Source organism: Phalacrocorax carbo, chromosome 3 (genome assembly GCF_963921805.1).
Source record: "Phalacrocorax carbo chromosome 3, bPhaCar2.1, whole genome shotgun sequence".
NCBI lineage: Eukaryota > Metazoa > Chordata > Aves > Suliformes > Phalacrocoracidae > Phalacrocorax > Phalacrocorax carbo.
The window spans coordinates 107355300-107379911 of NC_087515.1; the positions used below are offsets into that span (position 1 = coordinate 107355300).

General features: G+C 37.2%; 1 protein-coding gene across 3 annotated transcripts in view; it reads right to left on the bottom strand.

The window, feature by feature from the left end:
• The window catches only part of SH3YL1 (SH3 and SYLF domain containing 1), a 48403-nt gene that overhangs the window by 15603 nt on the left and 8188 nt on the right, over nt 1-24612 (bottom strand). Inside the window, exons 2-10 of one of the 3 annotated variants that reach the window (XM_064447971.1) lie at nt 23235-23383; nt 21217-21327; nt 20101-20214; nt 19544-19608; nt 16281-16393; nt 13849-13977; nt 12410-12572; nt 11672-11741; nt 10896-10952 (exon numbers count right to left, since the gene is read on the bottom strand). In XM_064447971.1, the coding sequence (XP_064304041.1) occupies nt 10896-10952; nt 11672-11741; nt 12410-12572; nt 13849-13977; nt 16281-16393; nt 19544-19608; nt 20101-20214; nt 21217-21327; nt 23235-23238 (826 nt within the window). In that variant the 5' untranslated portion in view covers nt 23239-23383. The remainder of the gene's footprint in view (nt 1-10895; nt 10953-11671; nt 11742-12409; nt 12573-13848; nt 13978-16280; nt 16394-19543; nt 19609-20100; nt 20215-21216; nt 21328-23234; nt 23384-24612) is intronic. The other 2 variants (XM_064447970.1, XM_064447969.1) reach the window with 2 other exon arrangements.

A 24612-nucleotide genomic window follows, 5' to 3' on the forward strand; every position in this document is an offset into this window, starting at 1 on the left:
ATTTTGCTTCACAACTCTGTACTGTCAGATTCAAAAGTTCTGCTAATGTGTTATTGGCACGAGTTAGTTCCCTTGATATTAATCTTAGCTACTACCCCAGCCTAGGAAACAACCTACAACCTCAAGAAAAAAAAAAAGTACCAACACCAAACAAAACCCCTACCCCCCACCCCATACCCAAAAAATAAAAAAACCCACACAAACAAAAAAAACCCTCCAAAACCAAACTAGTGAACTCATCTAAATTCTATACAGTTTACACCAGCTTCTAGGGTAATGTTTTAAGACATACTGATTGAAAATTTTTTTCAGCCTTGCATGGAGAAAAAATTCTCTGCACTGGTTAGAAAAAATGGTTAAAAATAATAAAATTATAGGAGGATCATATGGAACATACAAAACAATATTCTTGTACAAGGCCTCATTTGAAGTTCTGTTGACAATCCTCATCACCAATGTTTAAAACTGGATGAGGAACAGAAAGCCTGTTTTCCAGGGGAAACGAAAATGAGCTCCACAAAGTAAAACTCAGATGAAAGCGGTTACTACTACCAGACAAAGGAATAAAACAGAAAAGCTTTTTAGCTAAAGAGCAGGAAAGCATGAGACAGAACTCATTTAATCTTGCTAAGAACAAATTTAGATGAAAAGCAAGAAGTTTCAAGTCATTAAAAAAAGAGATTCAGAAACTGCTTTCTGTAAAAAAGCTGGTATCTCTTAACTATTTTAATACAGAGTCTACCACTTTCATGTAACATATGTATATTATGTGAACACCTGCAGTGTATAGAAAACTTGCTAACTTCACTTTGGTCAAGGGGCTCAGGGGCTTTATGAAATTTATCCTAGGATTTATTCTTGCCAGAATTACTGTCATTGCTGTTATGTTACTCTACCACCAGTACAGCCATTAACTCTACTATACCATAGGCTACATCAGCTTATAACTTCAAAAAAGGTATTAAACAGATGTTTCCTTCCTCTGCCAAATGGCGACCTGAGCAATTGTGCTTCCACTTACAGTATCCCATGGCACAACCCTGTATCATTTGATCACAGTGTAAACTGGTAGGAGAAAGGTAGATACCCCTACTTCATCACAGAACAACTTCAGTAAGAGCTAGAAACAGCACAGATCCATGAACTAGAGCCTGAAGTGTTGCATACTCTGCAACTTGCAACATCTACCCTCATGAGGATGAAGCATCGTGGACTGCCACCATCACCCAAACTGTGCTCAACATTACACCTCCCAGGCTAGCACAGCCAGCCTTCGACAAATACTCATCACATCAGCCTGGCCAAAAAGTACAGTTATGATAAAGTTAATGAAATGAAACAGCAAACAGTTCTGCAATTTTCAGTTAAAATTTAGAAGCAGTATCAACAGTATTCTTCACGGTTTTATGAACATGATGCAATGCTATGTATACTTTTAGGTCAAGTGAAATATTGGACGTGTAGCTGCTCCTTCAAAAGACAAAGCTTTAGTAACTACATTTGTGGAAAAAAAAAAATATCCCTTAGTTTAAGTATGAGGAAATTCTGGCTTGCAGATGGGATTCAGCCACTAACTCCAATTTGTCCAATGTGCAAGCATGAAGGCAGATTTCTTCCAACAGTACACCCAAACTTTCTCTGCTGCCCTATACCCAGCTGTACCACTCATCTCAAATTCTTTCCTCATCCTTCTGTAGTAGTTGACAAATGGCAGAACTGCTGGAAGGAGTAGGGAAGAGACAACCTGAACCTTATGGCAGGGACCAATACATGAAATTCTATCAGAGCAAATTTTTCCTTTCTATTTTTCCTTATAGGAGAGATTTTTGTGTTATTTTTTATCTTCTTTTGACTCCTTCCTTGCTCAATAGCAAAGGATCTGCTAAGAACACAAACATGCACCACTGAGAGGAAAGGGGGAAGAGGGTGCAAGTCTCACAGTATATGAACAAACTAATTATACCTCACCTCCTCTCCACAAGAACAGAGACTGTTTCCAGCTGAGCTTCTTAAAGAAACAACTGGAAAAAGAGTATGTGAAATTTGCCTAATATGGCAATAAAATTGTTAATGAGAAAAAGAAACCCAATGGAACAGAACCACAGAAGCCTCAGTGAAATCCTTGCCAGACTTCCCCATGAACAAGTAAGAAGTTTCTTGAAACTGTTATCTTTTTGCAAAAAATGAGAAGGATTATTACACAATTTCTAGAACAGTTACTTGTCATACTAATTTAGTTCATACTAGTGTTTGCCTTATTGACTTATTTTTGTGAGGCCTCCTGTTTCTTATTCAGGAAGTGACAGTTTTTCCACAAAATGTGAATGGCCTTCTTGGGTCAATCAGCAACATCCAGCTGGCTGATCTGCATGATATAACGCTGAACTAGCACAGCCAAGGTAGACGCAGGACTCCAGGTCCTTCCATGACCCCCCGCTTTTTGGGGAACCATGGCACTAAATTTTATTGCTCATGGAAAAATATATTTAAAGTGGTTGTTCCCTCAGGGTAAAAACTAATTCCCAAAGAAAAGAAAGCATTATCAGAGTCTTCCCTTCACACTTAGTATAAAGTAGATGTTCAGTAACCTTCCAGGATCAGATATGCAACACTTCCATCTCCTTCCTGCCTCTCACCAGAGATGAGAGGAGTGGTGGGGACTGTGAGGAAGACAGGATGTTCTCAAACACACAGCTTTCAGGTATAGTGAAGTTTCTTGTCTCTGCTATCATGATGGATCTGTAAAGCTTCACCTTACCGTTACTGCAAAACGGTCTCCATTTCTTAGATCAGTGTTAGGTTTCACCTCAAGACTATCTAAGCACAAGGCATTTTCCTACAGTCTAGATAGAAATCCTGTATATCTATCACTTCCTTGAGGTACTTAAAAGTCCTGTTTGGCTTCTATTAGTATTAATGAAGCAGAAGCTCCCATACTCCCAAAGGCTTTTCTAGACACATAGATAGGAAAGCAATTTAAACTTGCCTTTGTCCTACTACTTGAAAAATACAGAAAGAAAATACTATCTAATGCAGTACACAGCTTTAAAAAAATCTTTTTAAGCATGTGTTTCATGAATATGCTAAAAATTAAGCCACATGTTTTACAAGGGCAGACTACAAAAGACTAACCTATACCATTTAACGCTTGCATGTTGGCATGGACAATTTCACATTTTGATACTGTGAATCAGGATTATCACCTTAACGGTGCTTTACTCTTCAAAAATAAGCATAGATTGCACTGAGATTTTCCTATTATTTAGCTCTAATTTAATAATTTTTATTCCAAGCCATTAAAAAAGCCAAGAAAAAATATTGTTCCCCATGCCAGTATATCTGGTTCATATTTAGCATAAGAGCTCTGTGCCGATGCATGCACACATCAGGAAGACCCCAATTTCATCCTAGCACATCTGACCTCAATCTCTCTGTGCCGTGTTGTATTTTGAGTTAGCTGATTATACACAGTAAGTTATTTGTTTCAGTGTGACCAGAGAAGTCCTGCCTGCTACATATTTTCCTCTCAGCTTACCACCACATAAACCATAAGCAGCTTGATATCTGACATTGCACTCACGATAGTACGATCCTAGCAAAAGTGAATCAGGGATAAAAATAGTCTCAAAAATAATTTCCTGGGATTTCCTGGGTTTGGTTAGTATTAAGAAAAAGCTCATAATAGCAAGAAAATTAATACAGTGGGGGACCACCAGATGGATGTTTTATTCTTCTGGTAACTAAACATAAGCATGTCACAAGCCTTGCCACGAAAAACAAAAATAGACCAAGCTTAGCTAAAACTCTTAAAAACAAACAGACAAAAAAAAGAGGTACTTTAGTTACTTTCCAGGGCATTAACTTCATGCTTACTAAATGTTGTGTCAATGTGGACAATGTCATGAAGGATTATGACAGATACATCATGTATCTCACTTTGTAAAGATTTTCTAAAACAAATATCTATTAGTCACACTGAATTGTCTTATTGATTTTACAGTTTATAATCTGCTAGAGTTCCTCCTCAAATTGTAGTATAGAAGGAACAGATTACTGCACAGCTTAATGAGGGTTCTTGCTTACAATGTGAAATAGTTCTATCTGATCCTACAGCAAATCTCTGCCTTTCTTGGAAAAGGAGTAATTAATGAACTGAAGACTGAAAAGTGGCTTTTTTCAGTTCCAAATACGCAACACACATCCACACCTCCTAAAGGAATATGCTCATAACTGACTTTATCCGAGTTTGTTATTTTAATTATTTTGTCTCATTTTAAGTTAATTATTGGAATCAGTATCTTTCATTCACCATAAAAAATGTCTACTCCACTTCCCCATGAAAACATACAATGGGAGAACAATTTCATTAACCAGTTAACTTCCTTATCTACAAAGAGTAATAGCACAGAAATATCGCAAGAAAAAATGGGAAATTCAACTGAAAGAATGGCTTCCTTTATCAGCACTCCATCAGGTGGAGCAGATTATTCTATTTATCTCCAAGTTCTCATACTCCCATAATAAGAGGCTTTTTAATAGTGTACAGCCTATGAAAATTACTCTGGGCCAACAGTTCTGAAATATTAGTCAGCCTCAGTGACAGAAACAACTCGTATTTCCATGGATTATTTAATTTCCAGTTCAAAAGCAAAATGCATTTTCTCCCTCATTGTGAACCATGGAGTCCTCCTCCACCCTTAAAAACAACAGGTTTTGGATTCCTTCTCCCTTCCGGGTCTATGCAGATAGCATGGTACAAAAAGCATTTTATAATCTTACTCACTTAAAAGTTAAAAGCTTTTGATTCATTTTTACTACAATTCAGCTTGGCAAAGGAATCTGCAGAATGACGACACTGTTTTAAATCATCTTGATCCAGAACAGACAGAAGCAAAAATTGCAATATTGGCAATATTCTAGACAGACCTCAAGCATATGTTCCTGACAACACAGGAAAAGCACAAATTCAGATGTTACACTAGGAAAATGTTAGCCTTAGTCCAGAGAGATACCCGAATTTTATTGGCTCCAAAACTTGTGAAATACTTTTATTTTACTATTGTGGTGTTTAGTCTTAATTACAATAAAAATGCCCAAGCCAAAGTCTCTCATCAAGAGGAGGTTTGGGCACACGTACATTTCTCTTATAGTGTAGTTGTCAGAAATTTTTTGCCAGTGGGTATTTCTAAATGTGGAACTGCATAGCTGATATAAATAGCTGCATGTTAGATTTCCAGTTAAATTTGAGTTATTCCAAGATAGTACTAGTTTTTTTAAAACTAAGTTGAGAAGCATATCAGAAAAATAAAGTGATTGCTTCAATACACATTTAGCAAAGCAAGCCTACTTTAAAGTTGCAAGCACACAGAGTGATGCTCTTCCAGCAGCTCTAACTAGAAATTCCATTGTTTTACTACGCTGTGTTTAAACAAGCTCAGAAGTACACACAATTAGAGGTACTAATTAATGCAGGCAGCTAGAATGGTATCCACATTCCAGGTTATACCTTGTCTTTTCCCAGAATTTGATCAATATTATCCTACAGGGTATTAGCTCTAAAAATAACAAGACCGTAAGTCAGATGGAAACTCAACTGTAGAACCAGCATCCAAGTAGAGTAAGTGAAACAGGAGATGAAGTCACAAGCAAAAATTATGCTGTTGCCCTCAGAGAGCCAGAAAACATACTTTTTTAAAAGCTTTTTACCTCAGAAGCAGTCTATGAATTCTTAGTCCCTACAATTGTGTTGGCATAGTTAACACGTTTTCAACTGGGCACAAAACCACCCCATAATGTACTAACAAGAAGAAATTTACATACAGACTCAAGTTTACTTGACAAAATACACTTCAGGGGGCATGAAAATCTGTCTTGGAATTCTCACAGCAAACAGATTTTCATAGATCTACTGAACCATCTGGCATTCATAGATTACTGAAAGGAACATTGAGATCACCTCCGAAATTATAGAGAATGGGCCAGACCTGATTTCTGGAGAACTGTAACCATGGAAAGCAGCATCTCCAAGAGGGATTTAGTTAACACAAACTGAGTTTCCCACAACCTCATGGTAGCACCTGATCAGAAAGAGCTGGTGTTGTATCAACTGTTTTAACATAGAGTAGCAATATTTAATAAGGTTAAAATAAATAAATGAATACATAAATAATAAAAAAAGGTAAGGACTGGTGTTTAGTCCAAATTTGTTATGGCTTTTAGGAACCCAAACCTTATTGATCTCAGTGAGCTCACATCTCAGAATTTGCTATTTGTAGCACTATTTAAAATCTGAGAGGAAAGAGAAAATGACTTATGACAAAGAGCCCATCAATCTGTTTAGCAACCAAAAGAAAGATCAAGGAAGACCAAAAGATGATTTGATTACAGCACAAGTGTCTCAAAGGGAACAAGAGTGGAACAAAAAAAACCCCTTCTGGATATGAAAGGGCTATTTAATATAGTGAAGAAAGCCACAACAAACATCAATGTCTAAAAGCTGCAGACAAATTTGTATGGGAAGGCATGAATTTTTAATAATGAGGTTGACAAATCACTCAAACCATCATTGTAGGAAGGAGAGGAGTTTTTTAGCTTCTTAAAACCAGTGACAAATTTCTCGTCTGTTTCTGCATCTTGATTAGTAGGCTTGATATAGCACATCTTTCAGTATGTAAGAATAAAAATATATGCCTAATGGGGCAGTAACAATCTGTTAATATTTTCATATTATTTTCAAAGTGAGAAGTTTCTACTGAAAAAACTAGTTACAATTCGTATTTTGATTCTTTCAAAGTTCTACTGTAATGAAGTTTGGATGTGATTATTTTAGGCACAATAGTCTTAAGGGTTCAACATCTGCAGATAATTTATTCAGTTCAAAAATCAAAAGAAGAGGGCACACGTTGTCCCCAATATAAAATTAAATTTAAAACTGGAAGGTAAGAAAGCCAGTGTTTCTGAGAGAAATCTAAAAAACCACCTTGAACAGTTAGGCTTTACAGGCACAAGTTCTTATGAGCTTCTTAAGCAAATCATATGACTGCTTAAAAGATGTAAAGAGCATCATTACTTTCTCCTAATTATGACAAAATACTTACACTGTTATATGAAGTGCTTTTGTGTAAGCATTTTTTCTTACGGTATTGTAGCCATAGACCTACCCTCTTGTTCCTAATCATTCCTGAAAGGCAACATGTTACCGAGCAAGGCAGAATGGAACACTAAGCAAGTATACATTTTCAAGTCCAGAGAACTCAAGCCCATGACAGTGTGTTAAAACTGTCAATGAACAGTGAAAGAACAGTGTTTGGAAGGAAAAAGTTTTTTGCATTTTCATATCCATTCCTGCCTCAACTCTGTTTCCTGATTGTTTCAGTATCTTGGCAATTTTAAGTGATTCTTTTCCAAACATGTGAACCAGTTCTTTTCTGATTAGCTGAGCTGCAGAAAAAGTGGGAAAAAAAAAAATCTGACTTCTGATTCTGAACTAATTGCCTGTTAATGTTTCAGTTCTCACCAACATTCACTTTAACCCCAGCTCCTGCTTTTACTAGGAGATAGCTACTCCTGCTTCTATGTGTTCAGCTGGGAAACCACGACTGCAATGTTTTCAGAATTGCATAGTATTCAGCAACCTGTTAGGAGGAGAGACAGGTCAGTCAAGTAACAATTTACCTAGTTTTGGTTACTTGCTGCTCCATGGCAGAACCCCAGGGAGAAATAACTAGAAAACAAAACACCAATGAAAAACTAATATCTAGGTTTAGATATTCTAGTGTGACAAACTATTAATTAATGTATCTAAAAAAATTGTCTGAATAAAATAAACTTCTCACGAGCCTACAATGCCTCAGTCCTCTAAAGAGCCACAGGTCATTTATATGGCAGATGTTGTACAGAACTGTGCAGAAACCTTCTATCCAGATAAAGTAAAGCTAGTTTGTGGCAATAAAGCTTGGAAGGACCAGATTACCCTTTTATGAGATTGTACAACATAGAGGAGACAAGTAGAAAAATGAAGCTTCAAATCTCTAATTCCAGTAAGGCATGAACCTCCACACTCATAAGCAAACCTAATTTCCTTATCTGAACAGTCTCCAGAAAAATCTCTACTACTGTAGAAGCTTCATACTTCACTGAATCACAATATCAGCTATGAGTTTGGTTTGTTTTTTTTTTTTTTCCAGAACTGTAAAAGGTCTCTGGAAATTATTATTTTTTAAAATAACATTTGTGTTATTTCCAAGTTTCTAGAAACATTTTAAGGCATTACTGTACCTCATTTTACAACAAAATGCATTACCTTAAGTATTATTCAGTTACATGGAAACAATCTATGTGTCTCTGAGTTCAGGTATCACATCAGTTCAGAAAAACATGTTTTTCATTTTTCATTTTTCTTGCATTTGAAACAGGTTATATTACCTATCTAGATAATTCAGGTCCACTAAAATAATTAAAAATGTTTCATCCACAAGTCTAGCTCCTTCCATCTAATGAGAAGAATTAATGTTTCAACCTTTTGTAACTGTTGCAAAACCAAAATCTCATAACACAATCCCAACCTCCCTGCCCAAAAGCAAGTCCTTGCTACTGGCAACCCAGACAAGCTTCTTGCTCAATATCAAAACCTACCCCTACACCAGCCATTACACCTAAAATGTAGCTTTCCAAAGATTACTTTCATGCATTCTTCTGTTAGTTACTACATAACTTTTTTTTTCAAGCTAGAAAGATGCAAAAAATGTTGAACTTTTTTCAGATCACTGTAGGACATCCACTGCAGCAACTAATCCTGCAACAAAGACTGGCTAGTACAAGCTATAGCTGCTAGGCAGCTCTCTTGAAATCATCTGGACTATAAACAGGCAGGAAGAGAGTACTGGCAGTAGGTATGGCCTTAGGGCTCCTTCTATTCCATCACCCAGCATTAATACACCCTTTGTAACTGATGTGAAATGGACTGCAACCCTTTTTCAGCCTCCCATCAACATGCATGTATACTACAGTATTGAGACACTCAGGGGAACTGACTTCAACCTTGACTTTCCCTGTGATAAGAACCATTCTTTAGCCTTTAGAAACATATAGTACCTCTCTGGATTCAGACAGCATTTGAACTGTTACCTATGGAAATACAACCTGCAATAGAAGGCAAAATATACCATGCCACGCTTGTATACAAAAATTTACTATGAGACAACAGTTCTTGCAGAAAGTGTCATTTACACAAGATCCTACTGCCTTTTGCACTCTTGAAAGATAAGCTTGTGTATTTCTAGAAATTATTAGGAATCCCCAGTAGCAGACTGACTGAGTCTACATTTTGATTTCAAAGAATCTTGAAAGCCATCAAGAGATGGCTATGGAAGATTTCTACCTTGTCACTTGCACCTGAATGGAAGAACATTCCCTTTAATAAAACAAATGTGTGTGTGAAGTTTTCCTACTGCTTTAGAAACCTCTTCTCAGTTGGTCAGGTTTTTTTTGTTGTTGTTGTTGTTTTTGTTTTTAAGACTGCGAAAGTTTAGTTTTAATGGCCAGAAGACCAATTTTTTCTTTCTTTTTGGATGACAGCTGCTGAGTACAGATCAATAGAGTGATCATTCTTTTCTTGGTACAAGTCCTACAGCACAATAGCAAATTTTGATTCTCAGGAAATCTCTGATCTGCAGAAGTCACAAAAACAGACCAGCGTAAGATCCTCTCATGTTGGTCCCCTCAACACACACAGCCCTCAACACCACGTATGGAGAGAAGATATGAAAGAGAATGCAAAGACAATGACACATGTAATTTATTCTAATTTTTAGTGAAAATCTCTAATTATATGCACCAAGAAACAAAATATACAATCATTATTTTGGCCTTCTGACAACAGAGTTTAAATACTATGTTAAAGTTCTCTGCCTGAAATAGACTTTTCATTTTGATCAATTATCAAGCTTGATTTTAGCTCCATTTTCAAAAGTAAAAAAGAGATCTTTTGTTTCATTTTATTTTCAAGTTGTGCATGCAATATGTGAAATTGTGTGTACATACCTATGCGTGTAATATAGAATGCCTTGGTCTTACTTTTGATCCTAGCAGAGACCACTAAAACATTTATCAAGTGGACAATATATTTCAGTGGAGAAATAATTTATTTCATTGACTTTTGAATCAACTAACAGTCTTTTACCTGTGAAAGATGAGACTCCTGGTGGGAGAGAACACTATAGCAGCCAAATGCACATAACCACTTTGATAATAAAATTTTTTTGTAACAAATCACAAGTTTCCAGATGACGGGCCCCACAGTTCAAGAGTTATATTGCAAATACTACAGAGTAAGATTGTCCCATTAGAGCTGAAACGGCCTTAAGCTTAAGAGGATCACAACAGAACAATGAACAAGTATCTTTTTAGTATAATGCAGAGCTATCTCACCTCAATATAAAAACCTCAAGGAGTGTAACTGCAATGGAAATCTGTGTTTATGGCAGCATAATCATATAACCTGTGGAAGCACTTTTTAAATTAAAACAGGAATTACAGTACCTTGCGTAAGGACTTGGACACAAGCTTGTTATATCAGCTTTCTTTTACACTTCAGTTAGGTGGTAATGTAAAACAGTTTTTACTACTTTCAGTGCATTTTTCAAGCTCACTGAATAAAGCAAAACAACTTTTGTTGTTCAGAAGAAGAACATCATTGTTGGAATGTAAAGCCAAGGAATAAGATTCACATTTATGAAATATTTTCAGGACAGCATACAAGACCTGAATATAATTTTAACACATGGACAAAGAAAAATACGTATGGCCAGATATTGCTAGATAGTCTTCCAAAGTACTTTTAGGACTTCTTAGATTCCAGACTACATTAATAAAATATGTGTAAGCTTAGTACTTACCCACAGAGGCATAATCATTCGGAAGTTCAGGATAAAGTTTGTTTGTATTCTTTTTAGCTGAAAGAAGATTAAGTAGCAAGTTATATGATATACTAACATATATTGTCATATTTCATATACTGCTTTTCTAATACATGTTCAATAGTTATCAAATGATTGCAGTTATCCAAGGAGCAGTACAGAAGAAAGAAATGAGGACTTCCGTTATATTCTTGTCCAGACAAATAAGTTAACAACAGGAGCTGCACAGTAAAGCCTCACTTTCAGTGAGACCATTTTGGTAGACAAACTGGTATGGAGCCAAAACTCTGCCTCCTCTGCCCTACTGTAAAAGCTCTATCTGTTAAAAGATAATGACAACCTAAAAGAGAAATTTTACTTTTCCAGAAACCAGAAGTTTCTAGGACTAGCAGTTTCTAGTAGGACTGTTCTTTTTACTAAGAAGTTCCATTGTACTACGGGGTTTGTATGTATCCGATAAACATGAATGCTTCCTTTGAACTATTACATGCTTCTGTAACTATACAAATACTAATTCTATAGCCAAGAGAAAAGAGAGAAAAGGTTTGTTAATATAAAACAAACAAACAAAACCTTTACTCTTTATCACTCATGGCACTATCCCAACTTGCTTTCAGTGTTTGCCCAAGGAAGAGTATTAACAAAATATTTTTATAGAGGCAGCAACTACTGTAATAATTGCATAACATTCTTTAGCTTCAATGCTCTAATTTCATATACAGAATAAATTCGTCATTACCAAAATGTTTTCTAACCTGGTGGTGTTGGCCTAGCAGTGGGTTTAGGTGGCTCTGGTCTCGATGGTCTAGCAGGTGGGTCATTTACCTAAAATGCACAAATTTTACTTTTTTTTTTTAAATTTCCTTCACACCTGGAAGTGGATTTTAACTTCAGAGCCTAGAGGTATGTCAAGTTACACTGAAAAAATATCACTCTTTCTCCACTGAAAATATATGATCTCAAGAAGCATACTAAAAAACTAGTGACATACATGACTAAAGTAATTCAACATGTATTTAACAAAGGTGAAAGTAAAGGATTGTCTATCAGTATCATTAACAAGAAACCATCTTCTATAGTTCTCAGTATTGTACTGTAAATGTGATTGTTTGAATGGAAGACAGAAAAAGTAGGAAAATGAAGAGTATCCACATGAAATCTGGTATGTCCATTATTTACAGATTAACTTGATTAGGCATAGCTGAACAAACTTTTCTAATTATCACCTCGGATTTGATTGTGCACTATTATAAGAACAAGGATATATTTTGTTATTCTAGAGGACGCAAAGCAAAACCACCAACATTCTTGTCCAGAAGAGCCTACTAGGGAAATAAATACCTGAACGAACATGTTACTCACATGCAGTACCTGCAATGTGTAATGCCTTTAGGCATCCAACAGAGAACTTAAGAATGCCACACCAACATCACCCACTGACTAGAAACAGTTCAGGAACAGAAAAAGCCTATGTGAAAGAGAGGTGCACAAACCCTTCTTTGTTCCCTTACAGCTTTTCCTGGATTATTTTTTTGCTCTTCATTCTCATATACTTCAGTGAAGGATGCTAGAATTTCATAAAGATCTTCTGCTTGAGCAGGAAAAGGCACATCACCAAGCAAGATGGCACTAGCCCGAATATCCTGCCCATAAAACCTAATGCAAAAGAAAAGGTGCCAGCTATTTAATCACTATTACATTTTAATATCCAGATGAATCCATCTTGTGCAAATGTTCCTCCCCCACTCCTCGGCCCCACATTTCTCCTACTGATCATCAATTGAGAAGTGACAGAACTAGTTCAATGCTGTAAATTTTGAGTGATAGTAATTCCAGCAAACTTGAATGCCTACCTACTACATTATTTCAAAATGTTCTTCACCAGTAATATTTTGTTCCTGGTTATGCAGAATGCATCAGTTAGACCATGTGAAAGCCAATCACACAGCAAACTGAAGAAACACACACCAATTTGGCAAAACATTGGAATAGATTCCTTAATGATGTAGCAAAGTTCCTTAATGGAAGCACTGGAACCTCAATTTTATGAATGGAGATAGCTGAAAATTATTAACATACTGTCATTAAAATCAGTATTAGTCTTTGCTGATATTAGCAAAATTAAAGTTTTCCATAAACACAGAACACAGAGAGGAGCCCACGCTGGAGCAGGTTTGCTGGCAGGACTTGTGACCCCATGGGGGACCCACGCTGGAACAGTCTGTTCCTGAAGGACTGCACCCCATGGGAGGGATCCACGCTGGAGTAGTTCATGAAGAACTGCAGCCCATGGGAAGGACCCACATTGGAGAAGTTCGTGAAGGACTGTCTCCTGTAAGAGGGACCCCACGCTGGAGCAGGGTAAGAGAGTGAGGAGGAAGGAGTGGCAGAGACAAAGCTTTATGAACTGACCACATTCTCCATTACCCATCCCAAGAGAAACCAGGAGTCCAGCCGAGCATGGAAAGATGGGAGGGGTGGAAGAAAGGTGGGTTTTTTTAGATTTGTTCTTATTTCTCGTTATCCTGCTCTTTGATTAACTGGCAATAAACGAGATTAGTTTCCCCAAGCCCACTCTGTTTTGCCCCTGACAGTAATTGTTAAGCAATTTCCCTGTCCTTATCTCAACCCATAAACTTTTCATCTTAATTTTTTCTCCCCCCATCCTGTTGAGGAGGGGGAGTGATAGAATGGCTTGGTGGTCATCTGGCAGCTAGCCAAGGTCAACCCACCACAGGTATACAATCTATAAACATTCAGCATCATCTCAATACCCACTGCATCATGTCTAACTTGAGGACACCCTTGCTCCTCAAGAAACTCCAAACTCACCACAGTACATTATCACAACAAACTTTTCCAAATTGAATGTGTCCTAGTTCATTCTATTACTATGGCTTCACTGAATCATCTAGGTTTGAAGAGAACTTACTTGCGATTCGTTTCTTTCCGTTCAATTAAACAGGTTCCTTCCAGAGATACACCTGCAAACAGCCCTCGTGATTTACAATACGTATAGACAGCAGCAGAGCTTCTCAGTGCAACATCCCCTTCTAAATTTCTGGAAGGAAAAAAGTTTTGGTTGATATTCATCAATATGACTTTGCAACATGAACAGCAATTGTCTTTTTATTTTCATCCTACCAAAAGCCAGCAAGAGTTTCACTTCTCTCTGTTCTTACAAACTCTGTTAAATATATTCAACTGGGTCAGACCTGAAATCCATTTTCAGTTCTTATTTCAGACAGAACCCAGTACAAAGTAATCAATTGGTTTGATAAGGTTTCCTCTAAAGCACAGAACATTTTCTTACCTGAAAGCTCCATGTTAGACCTTCTCTTGCATTCTGCAGTCCAGAAGTGATTAACCCATGTTTTAATCATGTTTTAGAACAATCTGATTCTATTTGCGGTGCCTGGAACTCTATCCAATGTATTCAAATTTTCCTTGATTTTATGGGGCCCAAAACAGCACAAAATATTTCAAGTAAGGACTAATCAGACCTCAATAGAACTGGAAGATTACAATGTTTGTCCTAGACAGGATCACAGAATATTTCAGGTTTGAAGATATCTCAGGTAGTCAGCCAGTCCAATCTTCTGCTCAAAGTAGGTACAACATTAAATTGAGATCAGGTTGCTCTGCGCTTTGTCTAGGCAGTTTTTGAAGACCAGCCATCTTGGTAGCCCTTTGCTGGACACACTCAAGTTCATAAACATCTTTCTTCTACTGCAGGGTAAAAATTGGACACAATATTCTAGGCACAGTATATGAAGTGCCAAGTAAAGGGGAACAATCACTTCCCTTACCTATTAGTTACAGCTCTGTTGATGCAGCTTCGTACACTATTCACTGCCTTTGCTGTCAGGATGCACTGCTGACACAGACTACTGTCTACCAGGATCTCGGCATGTTCTCATTAGGGCAGGTGCCCAGCCATGGTAGGCCCTGCCTGTATAACTGCCGAGGGTTCATCCAACCAAGGGTGCAGATCTTAGCATTTGCTCGTTTAATTTCATGAAGTTTCCTGTCGGATCTTTTCTCTACACTCTCTAAGATCATCACTCTGAATGGTGGCCCTACTCTGAAGTGTATTGGCTGCACCCCAATTTGGTGTCCTCCACACATTAAAAAAAAAAAAGCAGCATATTTTACATCTGCTTCTCCTGGTCATTGATAAAAGTATCAAGCAGGAGAGGTCCCTGAAGAGTCTCCTGAGGAATTCCCCAGGAACTTGGCCTCTGAGTACAACATGAATCATTTACCACTATTCTTCAAGCCTGATGATCTGGTTTTTCACCTATATGCTAGTTCGCCTCACCCTGACACCTAGGCCACAATGTCCCAGCTTGGACACAGAGATGTTGCAGGACAACATACTGAATGAACACCTTGCAAGGCAGATGACATCCGCTGCCCTCCCCTGACCCACAGATCTCTCTCATCTGTGGAGCAGGTATCATCTTATCCTTTTATTTTTTCAGAAAAGATGACAAAACATCAGTAAAAACATCATAAAAACAAAGGTGTAAAGAGACGTATGTCCCATGAAAAGTCTGAGGCAACTGCACTTGGTGAGCCTGGAGAAGAGAAGGCTTAGGGGGGACCTAACAGCAGCCTTCAAGTATCTATGAAAAGGCAATCAAGAATACGAAGCCAGGCTCTTCACAGCAGTGCATGGTGGAAGGACAAGAAGCTATGGAAATAACTGAAACAAGAAATATTTTGACTGGATGTAAGGCAAAACTTTTCACAATGAGGACAGCTGAGCAATAGAGCAGATTGCCCAGAAAGCCTAAGCTGTCTCCATCTTTGGAGGTTTTCAAGACCTAACTGGAATAGCTCTTGCCTGAGCAACCCAATCTGAAAACATGCTTTGAGCAGGAGATTGGACTAGAGATCTCCTAAGGTCCCTTCCAAATTAAATTATTCTGTGATTATATTATCTCATCTTTCAAAGTAATCTGTCTTAACCACTTAGTGTTTAAAAGTAATTATTTTTTAATATATTGTCAGGCAGATCTGTGGTGACAGAAAGCACAGGCCCATAGGTCAATGAAAATAATAATTCTGTCAGGCACGGTAACACCTGTGCTCTTTACTGAGCCTAGCCAAGCAGTTGCCTGCAAAGAGAATAAGCCTCAGAAGACTTTTCTTCTACAAATAAATGCCTTTATCAGGAAAGAAAAAAGGCAAAAAAACCCCCACAACAGGTGAACGAAAAAGTGTAAAAAAGGGTCCAGTCAATATAGGTTGCACAGGTTCTGTAGTGTATCAAAAAAGCCATGTGAATGTTTATATATAGCTTTAAAAGCTGTCTCCCATATTTAATTCTACCCCATATTTGGAAAGTATTTTACTCACCTCCCCAGAGGTCCAATTGCCACAGTAAGATTCCCTCCAAGCGTAAGATTCCCTCCTTTGGCAAAAGCTTCTACTGCTCTTTCATGATTCAGTATTATCACTAAGTCTGAAACCTATACAGTATCAAATAAAAGTACTATACTTTAAGATGAAAGTTAGAATGACATGGAAGAAGTATCTTACATTTTGCAGGAAAACAGGTTGAAGCATCAAAGATATTATCTTCCCCAAATGAAAACCAGCTCCAGACTTATCAAGGTTTTAATTCAAGCGAGAATCTCTTCTCTCAGAGAATTACTTCCTTTCATGCAAATGATTCCTTTGAAACAGTTTTCATAACAAAGTTGATACTTTTTCTGCAAGATATTTAGAAACTAAGAGTCCTTTCACTTACATTTTAAAAAAAATTTGATCTCTATCAAGTGCAGATATGGTCAGTATGTGATAACAGCTGTAACAGAAATGCTATTTTAATTCAAAATTTCCTGCCTAACAAATTTTTATTTTCTATGGCTTTTGCAAAGTTATGAAGGCATTTTCAGGTGTGAAAAGAGATCAAATTAAGCAAATAATTTTGATCCTTCCATAATTGAATTAATAATAGCAAGACAGAACTTAGTAAACAAAAAGTACTTTTTGTATGTCCAAAGAACAAACAATAAAAAGAATACAGGTTTTCCCATTATTGCCATAATTTTATTTTCTTAATAAAAAATTAGGGGTTTAATATATACCTAAGTGTGTATATATATGTGAATTAATATTTACTTTTTTAAGACTTCAATATGAGATGCAGCCAATTTCTTCAAGAAACTATTAAACCAAATAAAAAATACTTTGTTAGCATTCCAGTTTAAATATACAAATGCAAAATGAAAAAAAGAAAATCACTACTTTTAAAGACCTTATTTGCCTGGATAGTGAAACAAAATGCATGTATCGAAACCCTACTACTACTATTTAAGCTGATGCCCATTACCATCAGTAGTGTAAAACTATATTCAATTTAAAAAATCCCAGAAGTCTACAACTCTTTTCCCAAACTGTGAAGCATTTTAAAGAAGGAAAAAGTCTTTGAAACACAAGCATGATCCTATAAAGATCACTATCTTACCTGAAAGTTCAGTAAACACATTACATGTCTTAAAAAAAGTATACTGCAGCCCTACCAGCCTGTTCAACAGAGTAGATTACACTTTTGTAGCCTACTGTGATGGATCATTTTTTAAACAGATGTGCCCAAGGACTACTGTGCGCCATCTTTCACCTGATGTACCTGGCTGAAAGCCAGGTTCAGGAAAAACTTTCAACTTACCCCAAATTCCAAACAGTGGCAGCAGGGAATATAAAAGGAAACACCTGAGTATTTGCAAAACAAGGCTGGCCCAGAAGTATTACACACAGCGTAAGAGAGGCCTTTTTTTATTAGCTCCCTGGTAACCTCCACCCCATCCCAAAGAAAAGATGGCTGACATGAGTTCAGTTTCTGAATCATACAGGCATAGAGAGGGAATCATTCAGGATGCTGCTACCTCCTCTTACCCATTAAGAGGATTATCCACAGCTAAAGCCAAATGAATCCATAGTGACAAAACCTTCAAGGAAAGCATTTAGATGAATTTTAAAATTGGTCTTTAATTTGAGGTACCAAGTTGCTTCACTTGGAAAAGCATGCAAATACTATGACTTCTGAAGTCTGATTTCATTCTTGTTGTTTAAAACCACCCATAAATACCACTACAACTATGTCAACTATAACCACTCCTACAGGAATAAAATTTAACCAATTTCTACAAGGTTTAAGTTTATATATGACAAAAAGAATGCTGAAATTGGACGCTGGGCTCCTAAGCCACTTAGGTATTTCTGAATAGCATCTCTTCTCCCAAAGAAGTAAGTAAGATTGTGTTATAATAATGCCAGTAAGGAAACAGTATGTTTTGTAAGCCGACTAAAACTTCAAACGAAGGGCACAATATTGCTCAGAAAACACACCCTCTTGGAAATAGCTTCTGTACGGAAATTATTTGGGTAAGTATAAATAGTAAACAGTTACATGATCTAAAATATCAGATGGAGATGATTAAAGGAAAAGTTTCATAGATTAATCACAGCATCTCAAGAGCAAAAAAAACCCCAAAACACCCAAACCCTAGGGCTCAGACTCAATGTTTTTTAATGCATTCAGATCCCGTAGCCATGAAACCCAAAAGAAAAACCCTTGCAAAAATGAATAATTTTGTATTCACAGCAACCTTTAAAAAGTACACTGTAGTAATGACTGAGATCACATAGTGAACAATGAGGATACAATACAATATTGATCCGTTGCTCATTACGTGAGTGCCTACTGACTGTCAGGACAGGCACAGCTGGCTAGTTGTAGGAGACACTGGGAGCTGCCATGTACCACCCAAATCAGCTATGCATGTATTCTTCTGAAGAGCAGAACGCCCATAGCAAGAGATCTTGTTGGCAACATACTGTTACTTTGATTTTCTTTAGGAATTGGTACAACAGAAGCTAAACAGAGAGAAGGACAAGACTGGAGGCTAGGGCGGGAAAGAGGAAGAAAGATGGAAATAAACAAGGGTGAAGGAGCTGTGAGGAAGAAGAGATGGGAAGCAGAGGTAGAGAGCTATCAGGGCTCAAATCAACAGGACTTCTCTGAACATGTTGAGAGTCCCTTACTCAGCTGTTTCTGCTGGCTGGAAGTTGGCTTATCTTCTTTAGTGTTCCTTCAGAGGTGGCACTGTCAGTTTTGGTTCTCCCAAACTGAAGGGTGAAGTCAGTAATCGTAAGTTTGAGTGGTGAATGTGTGAAGTACAGTAGCATTAGCTAGGCTCCATTTAACTCCACCTTCAACTCCTTTCACTGTTTCTTGCCAGATGAGAGTTCTTATGCTCTTTAACAAAAGATTTAATAATTAAGTATAGGTTACTTTTAATTAACTCCAGTTGGCTTATATGTGAACACTGACTGGAAGCTTTCTGTAAGGGAAAAATTCAGTCTGCTAGAAGTGAGAAATCAGGGAAATAGCTGTTATGCCCCTTCTTTTCCTTTAAATCTCTCCAAGCAATTAGACTGATCAAAACCCCATAATATGTTTGTCTTGTATAAATGAATTTATAGTAGGTTTGTTGTTTTTTTTAACCACAGAAAAATAGTTCCTACTATCTCACTAACATTTATATCTTTGTCAATGCATTTTAATTTCTTGCAAAAAAAGTTACCAACAAGTTATTTCAAATACAAAATTATACCTCAATTCCAATTTCAAATCCACCACCAAGGCCAGCAATTCCTATTGCAGAAGGAGCAGACCAGGCTGTCATGCAAAACAAGACAAATTTACAAAAGTTTTAACACATTACAAGAAATACTAATTTTATTATTACAGGTCAAAAACACTAACAAGTTCTCTATTTAAAACTATGTTCACAACCACCAGAATGCAATCACTTAACTATACTGGTTTATTCCGCTGGTAGGAATGTAAGAAATACCAAGCTTCATTTAAACAGATCTTTGTTACAAATTCTTTCTCTGTTATCCATGACCAGACATAGTTCATTATTCTAATCAATGTTACACTATAGGTTTTTGTATTTCAGACTTTTCTACAAAGATATTGAAAGCTTTATTTAAAGCTGGCCCAATGTAGGCACAAAATTTTGAAGACAGCTTTCAAACCAAACATTGTCACCTGCTGGATTGACTCCTCACACATCTCATGTTTTATACTACAAAAAGAAATAAAGAAAATTTTTTTTTGCCTTTTAATTCTCCCATGAAGTACAAAAGGAAGATATCCACTTACTTCCGTTAGAAAGACGAGCTAATACAATTCCACTTCCGCCTCGAGCAGTCACCAAAAATCCAGCTTTTATAACAGACAAAACTGCAAGGCCTTTCGCTTTAGCTATCACGTGGGCTGAAACAGCAAAATCATTTATCCAAACCTTGTAAGAGTAGTTCAAAAGAAGGGGAAAATAAAATCCTACATTTAACAATTCTGAATGCATAAAAGTCAAACCACCAAAGAAAAAGCTTAAAGAAAACTGCAGCAAAGCTGTGTGTCAACCACAGAGCTAGTTACAGGTTACATTACCCTGCGCTGATCTCTACACTGCCACAACTCTCACCTATTCTGGTTAGCTCATACAGATTTAGTTTGCTTATTCCGTGAACATTGTGTGTGAAGATAAAGAAAGATAAAGATAGATTAGAAAGATAAAGAAAGATAATTTAGAAAGATAAAGAGGCAGTAAACAGCTGATATCCATGTCTCTACAGACTTTTAGAGGACAGGAGTCTGAATTTAAATCACAGCAACACACAGAGTATTCAGTGTATATCATTAGACAGTGTTTGTGGCAAATAAAGTGTCATCATCCTGCAAGTCTTATTACAGGCCTTCTGGAACATAATAGTTATAAACTCAAAACCACAACCAGCAACACCAGTTGAAGGAAGACACTAGGAAAAACACAGAATAACAATTGCGAAAATAAAGAGGACAGCAGCAAATACGAGTGCTTAATCAGTATCAAAGGAGAAATGTACCCTAATCTCTTTCCTTCAACTTATTTTCACTGATTCTGATAAACAGTTATTTAAAAACTAGAGTTACTATTCCAGGTTCTCCCTTAGGAACAGACATTCACAGGGTGAGCATGAGACAGTCCACCCACCGCAGATACGCAGTGGTTGTAAACATGCAAAAGATCTCTCCCAGTAAGTAGTGTCTGCCTAGAACACAGCAAACTGAATCCCTTTACTTCCAAAATATTTTCACAAAAGTTATGGCACCTTAGATCTTCATTCCTCCCCAGTTATTGTCAGTGAAAACAGAGGGAATTGGTAAAGAGAGCACGATTTCAAATCAGGGGAACACTGAAGGTTTTAGCTGAATCAAAACATTTTCTTTACTCACGAGGTATGATTTTATCAGGTCCATTTCTGGAAGTTATTTCTGTGAATTCTCGTAATATTTTAGCTGCCTTTTTAGCTTCTGACTTCAAGTTGGAAGGTATAGGGTTATTCACTGTAAAATATGAAAGAAATAAGAAATTATGTCTATGGACATAGTTTCTGTTCAGGACACCTCATATAAAAATAAATCAGTGTAGTTTGCATGGGAAAAGTGATTCTTTACAAACGAAGAGTAAACCAAAGAAACCACCGACCATTAATCAACTACTGAACAGAATCAGGTATTGTAAAATATTAATATTCTGCAACATATAAATACCATTTTATGTATAAATAGTGTTTTTTCACCTGCATATTTGCAAAAAGAGGCTTTAGGGCAGATAAAAAGTCTTGATTGTTTCATCTACTAAAACCCCTCAAAGCTATCACTTAAATTATTCTTGTTTAAGTGTCTGGACATATTGACATCCACCATTTCAAAGTTTATCAGCAACAAATTATACTAGTAATACATGAATATATTATCAGACCAAAGATGCGTCTAGCCTCATGTCTTGTCTCTGAAAAGAACTAGCAACAGTATTTCCCTGAAATTCCACTGTTCTTAAAACCACAAAAGCATAGAAAAGACTGTGCATAAAGAAAGAACTTTCAGTCAAAAGTGGCCTAAATTTTTAACTGGTGTTCCCTCAACATTCATTCACCTCTTCACTCTGGGCAACATTCCTACCCAAAGCCATGAAGGTGAGCACTAAACACATTTTGAGATTAAGTCAATGAAGCTTGAAGAGCAATTCAGCTCAGACTAAGTGAAACACCTAGCAGAAAGTCAGCCAAGTTTCTGTTCCAGGCCCCACTGACTAGAATAGTAATTACACCTCTGCTTTTCACAGTGAAGTATATTCCTCTAGTATGTTCTCCAAGCAAGCAGGAAGACTCCCAGAAGAAGAGATATTTTCACAGCTGAGACTTTGAACTAGCTTCCCCTGTGAAAGCCTGTAACAACAGTTCACTTTGGTGAAGATGCAGGACATAAAACATTGGAGAGTTTGAAGTGACAGCAGGCATCACAAGGCTGTGCAGAAACATCAGCCTCAGAGAGCAGAAGGAAATAAATGCATAGAATGCAACCGACTAAACTGCGTTGCAGTGACAGAGCTAAGACATCCTAATTCTGTCTCCTAAATATCCCTTCTTTTCCTAGAAAGTTAAGATGATGGCCAAGTCCCCATGTGTAAAAGGATAGGGGAAGGTGAGACTCTAAGCTCTAAGAGATCAGGACTTTTGAAAAAGCAATTGGCATGTGCTATTTTCTGACTGTTATGGCACTAAAATTGTAAGCTTGCATGTTCAAAACTCCGGCATGCTTTTCTTCCTTGGTTCACCAGGCTAGAACCTGGCTATACAGACACAGCAAGAAGAGAAGCCAGTGTAGCCCAAGCAAAACATGAACGGACAATTGCTTCCAGTAGATTAAAAAACTGGGCTGGAGCAAATGTTTCCATTACTTCTGCTGTTTGTAACTGACATTGCATTCTCAAGGTCAGATGGGGAAACAACGCCAGCATGTTGTAAGAGAAAAATTGGAATATTTTTGCTTTTCTATGGAGATAGTAGGCAGTCACAAAAAGCGTACTGCACCACCAGTCTTCTCAAGAAGGCACAAATAAAACACTTCAATTGAGTTATAAATTATAATATGCTATTGTAATACACAGTGCATGTCTATTTGCATAACCAGGTGAACGTTTCTCTATATAGGCTTTCGCTTAACATATTTTATAAATCTAGAGGTCTAGATTTTGGGGAGGGTAACCTACCCAGTCTCCTCAAGATACACATTTCATGGTTCTTAATTCTTCTTACTGTTCAATAAGATTAAAGTGGAAGATATACTTCATTTTAACTGTGGTAAAATGCCTGACCATGCAGGACTCCTAGCAAACGGATCAAGACAACAAAAATAAGATGTGTGCACACTGGAGATAAAACACATTACTAAGCAAAAGTAAGCATTACCCATCTTCTAGATTACAGAAAAAAAACACACTTCTATGTTCCTCCCACTGTCCTCTTCCTTATCTTTGCATGCATTCCATCCTCCCCTTTGCTTCTCTATGGCCACCCTCAGATTTTGAGGAACACCTCCAATTAATTTCTTCTTACTACTAAAAAGGAAAAAAAAAGGCTCATATTTCAAACAGATTAGGAGAGAAATCCCTTATGTAAATCCACTGAGAAAACATGAGATGTTTGGAGATCTAAAAGTCTGCAAACAAGAAGAGATGAGTTAAATAAAAAACATCAATTTATAGTTTTGATAAGCATTTTCAGATTCAGAATTGCTTCAGTAAGATTTGACTGTTACCAGAAATCAGTGTGTGCGTGCTTATGTGCATGCAAGAGTTACTATTTAATTGAAGTAAATTCAAAGCTGAACTTCAGGAACCAGCAGAAGCACCCTGATGTAACATCATTACAAAGTAACATTACAACAGTAAATACTGTTACTACCGCACTGTCTCTTCAACTCTCAATACATAACTGGCTTCAAAATCACATTTTGGTTGCACCTTGGGGCAGGAGGGAAGATGTCAAAGTAACTCTTTTCAATGCTTACTCAAAGTTCCACAAGATACCTAGGCTGACTCCATGATTTTCTTACCTGGCTCATTTTTATCCTTTACTACCAGGAAATAGGGGAGGTGGAGAGAGATTCCTAATCTAGCTATACACAGCAACAGTAAGCACGAGAATAACCCAGTTTCCCATCCTCAAAACAGCAGAAACTTCACTTTCTGCCTGTATTATTTGTTGCCTACATCAATATTGCTTCTGCATCCCCTAGATATCTACAGGAATTCACACTTCCATTGTCCCTTGCTTTTTCCCTTCCTGCCACAGACTGAAGAAATGCAGGACTATTTTTCTGGACCAAGAAACAGCAGGAGGATTTGACAACAACATTCTGCCAGTTACTTTGCACAGAGCCAGATTTGTGTGTTTTCAGAAGCAGGCTAAGAAATGGATGACATTTCTAAAGCACAGTAGATATACAGAAGTGGGGATAGGGAAGGAAAAAAGGAAGAGGTAGAACACACTGTCAACTGAAGAGCTCAAAGCTATGCCTTGTAGGGAAGGGTTGCAAGTAAGATGACTCACATCCAGCTTTTAATTTAGACAGCAGCAGGTACAAAAATTAAAGTGACTTTAATTGGCAAGCGAGCATGGCATAGGGAGGTTTTAGTAACAATGGACAGGATCAACAAGCCAACCGACTCAATGCTTTCATTACTGAAGACCAACAGTTACTTAGTGGCTACCACATGATTCTTTCCATAGGGGCTCATTTTGAGTTCCTTTATTTACTTCCATAATGTTACATAGATACTAAGGA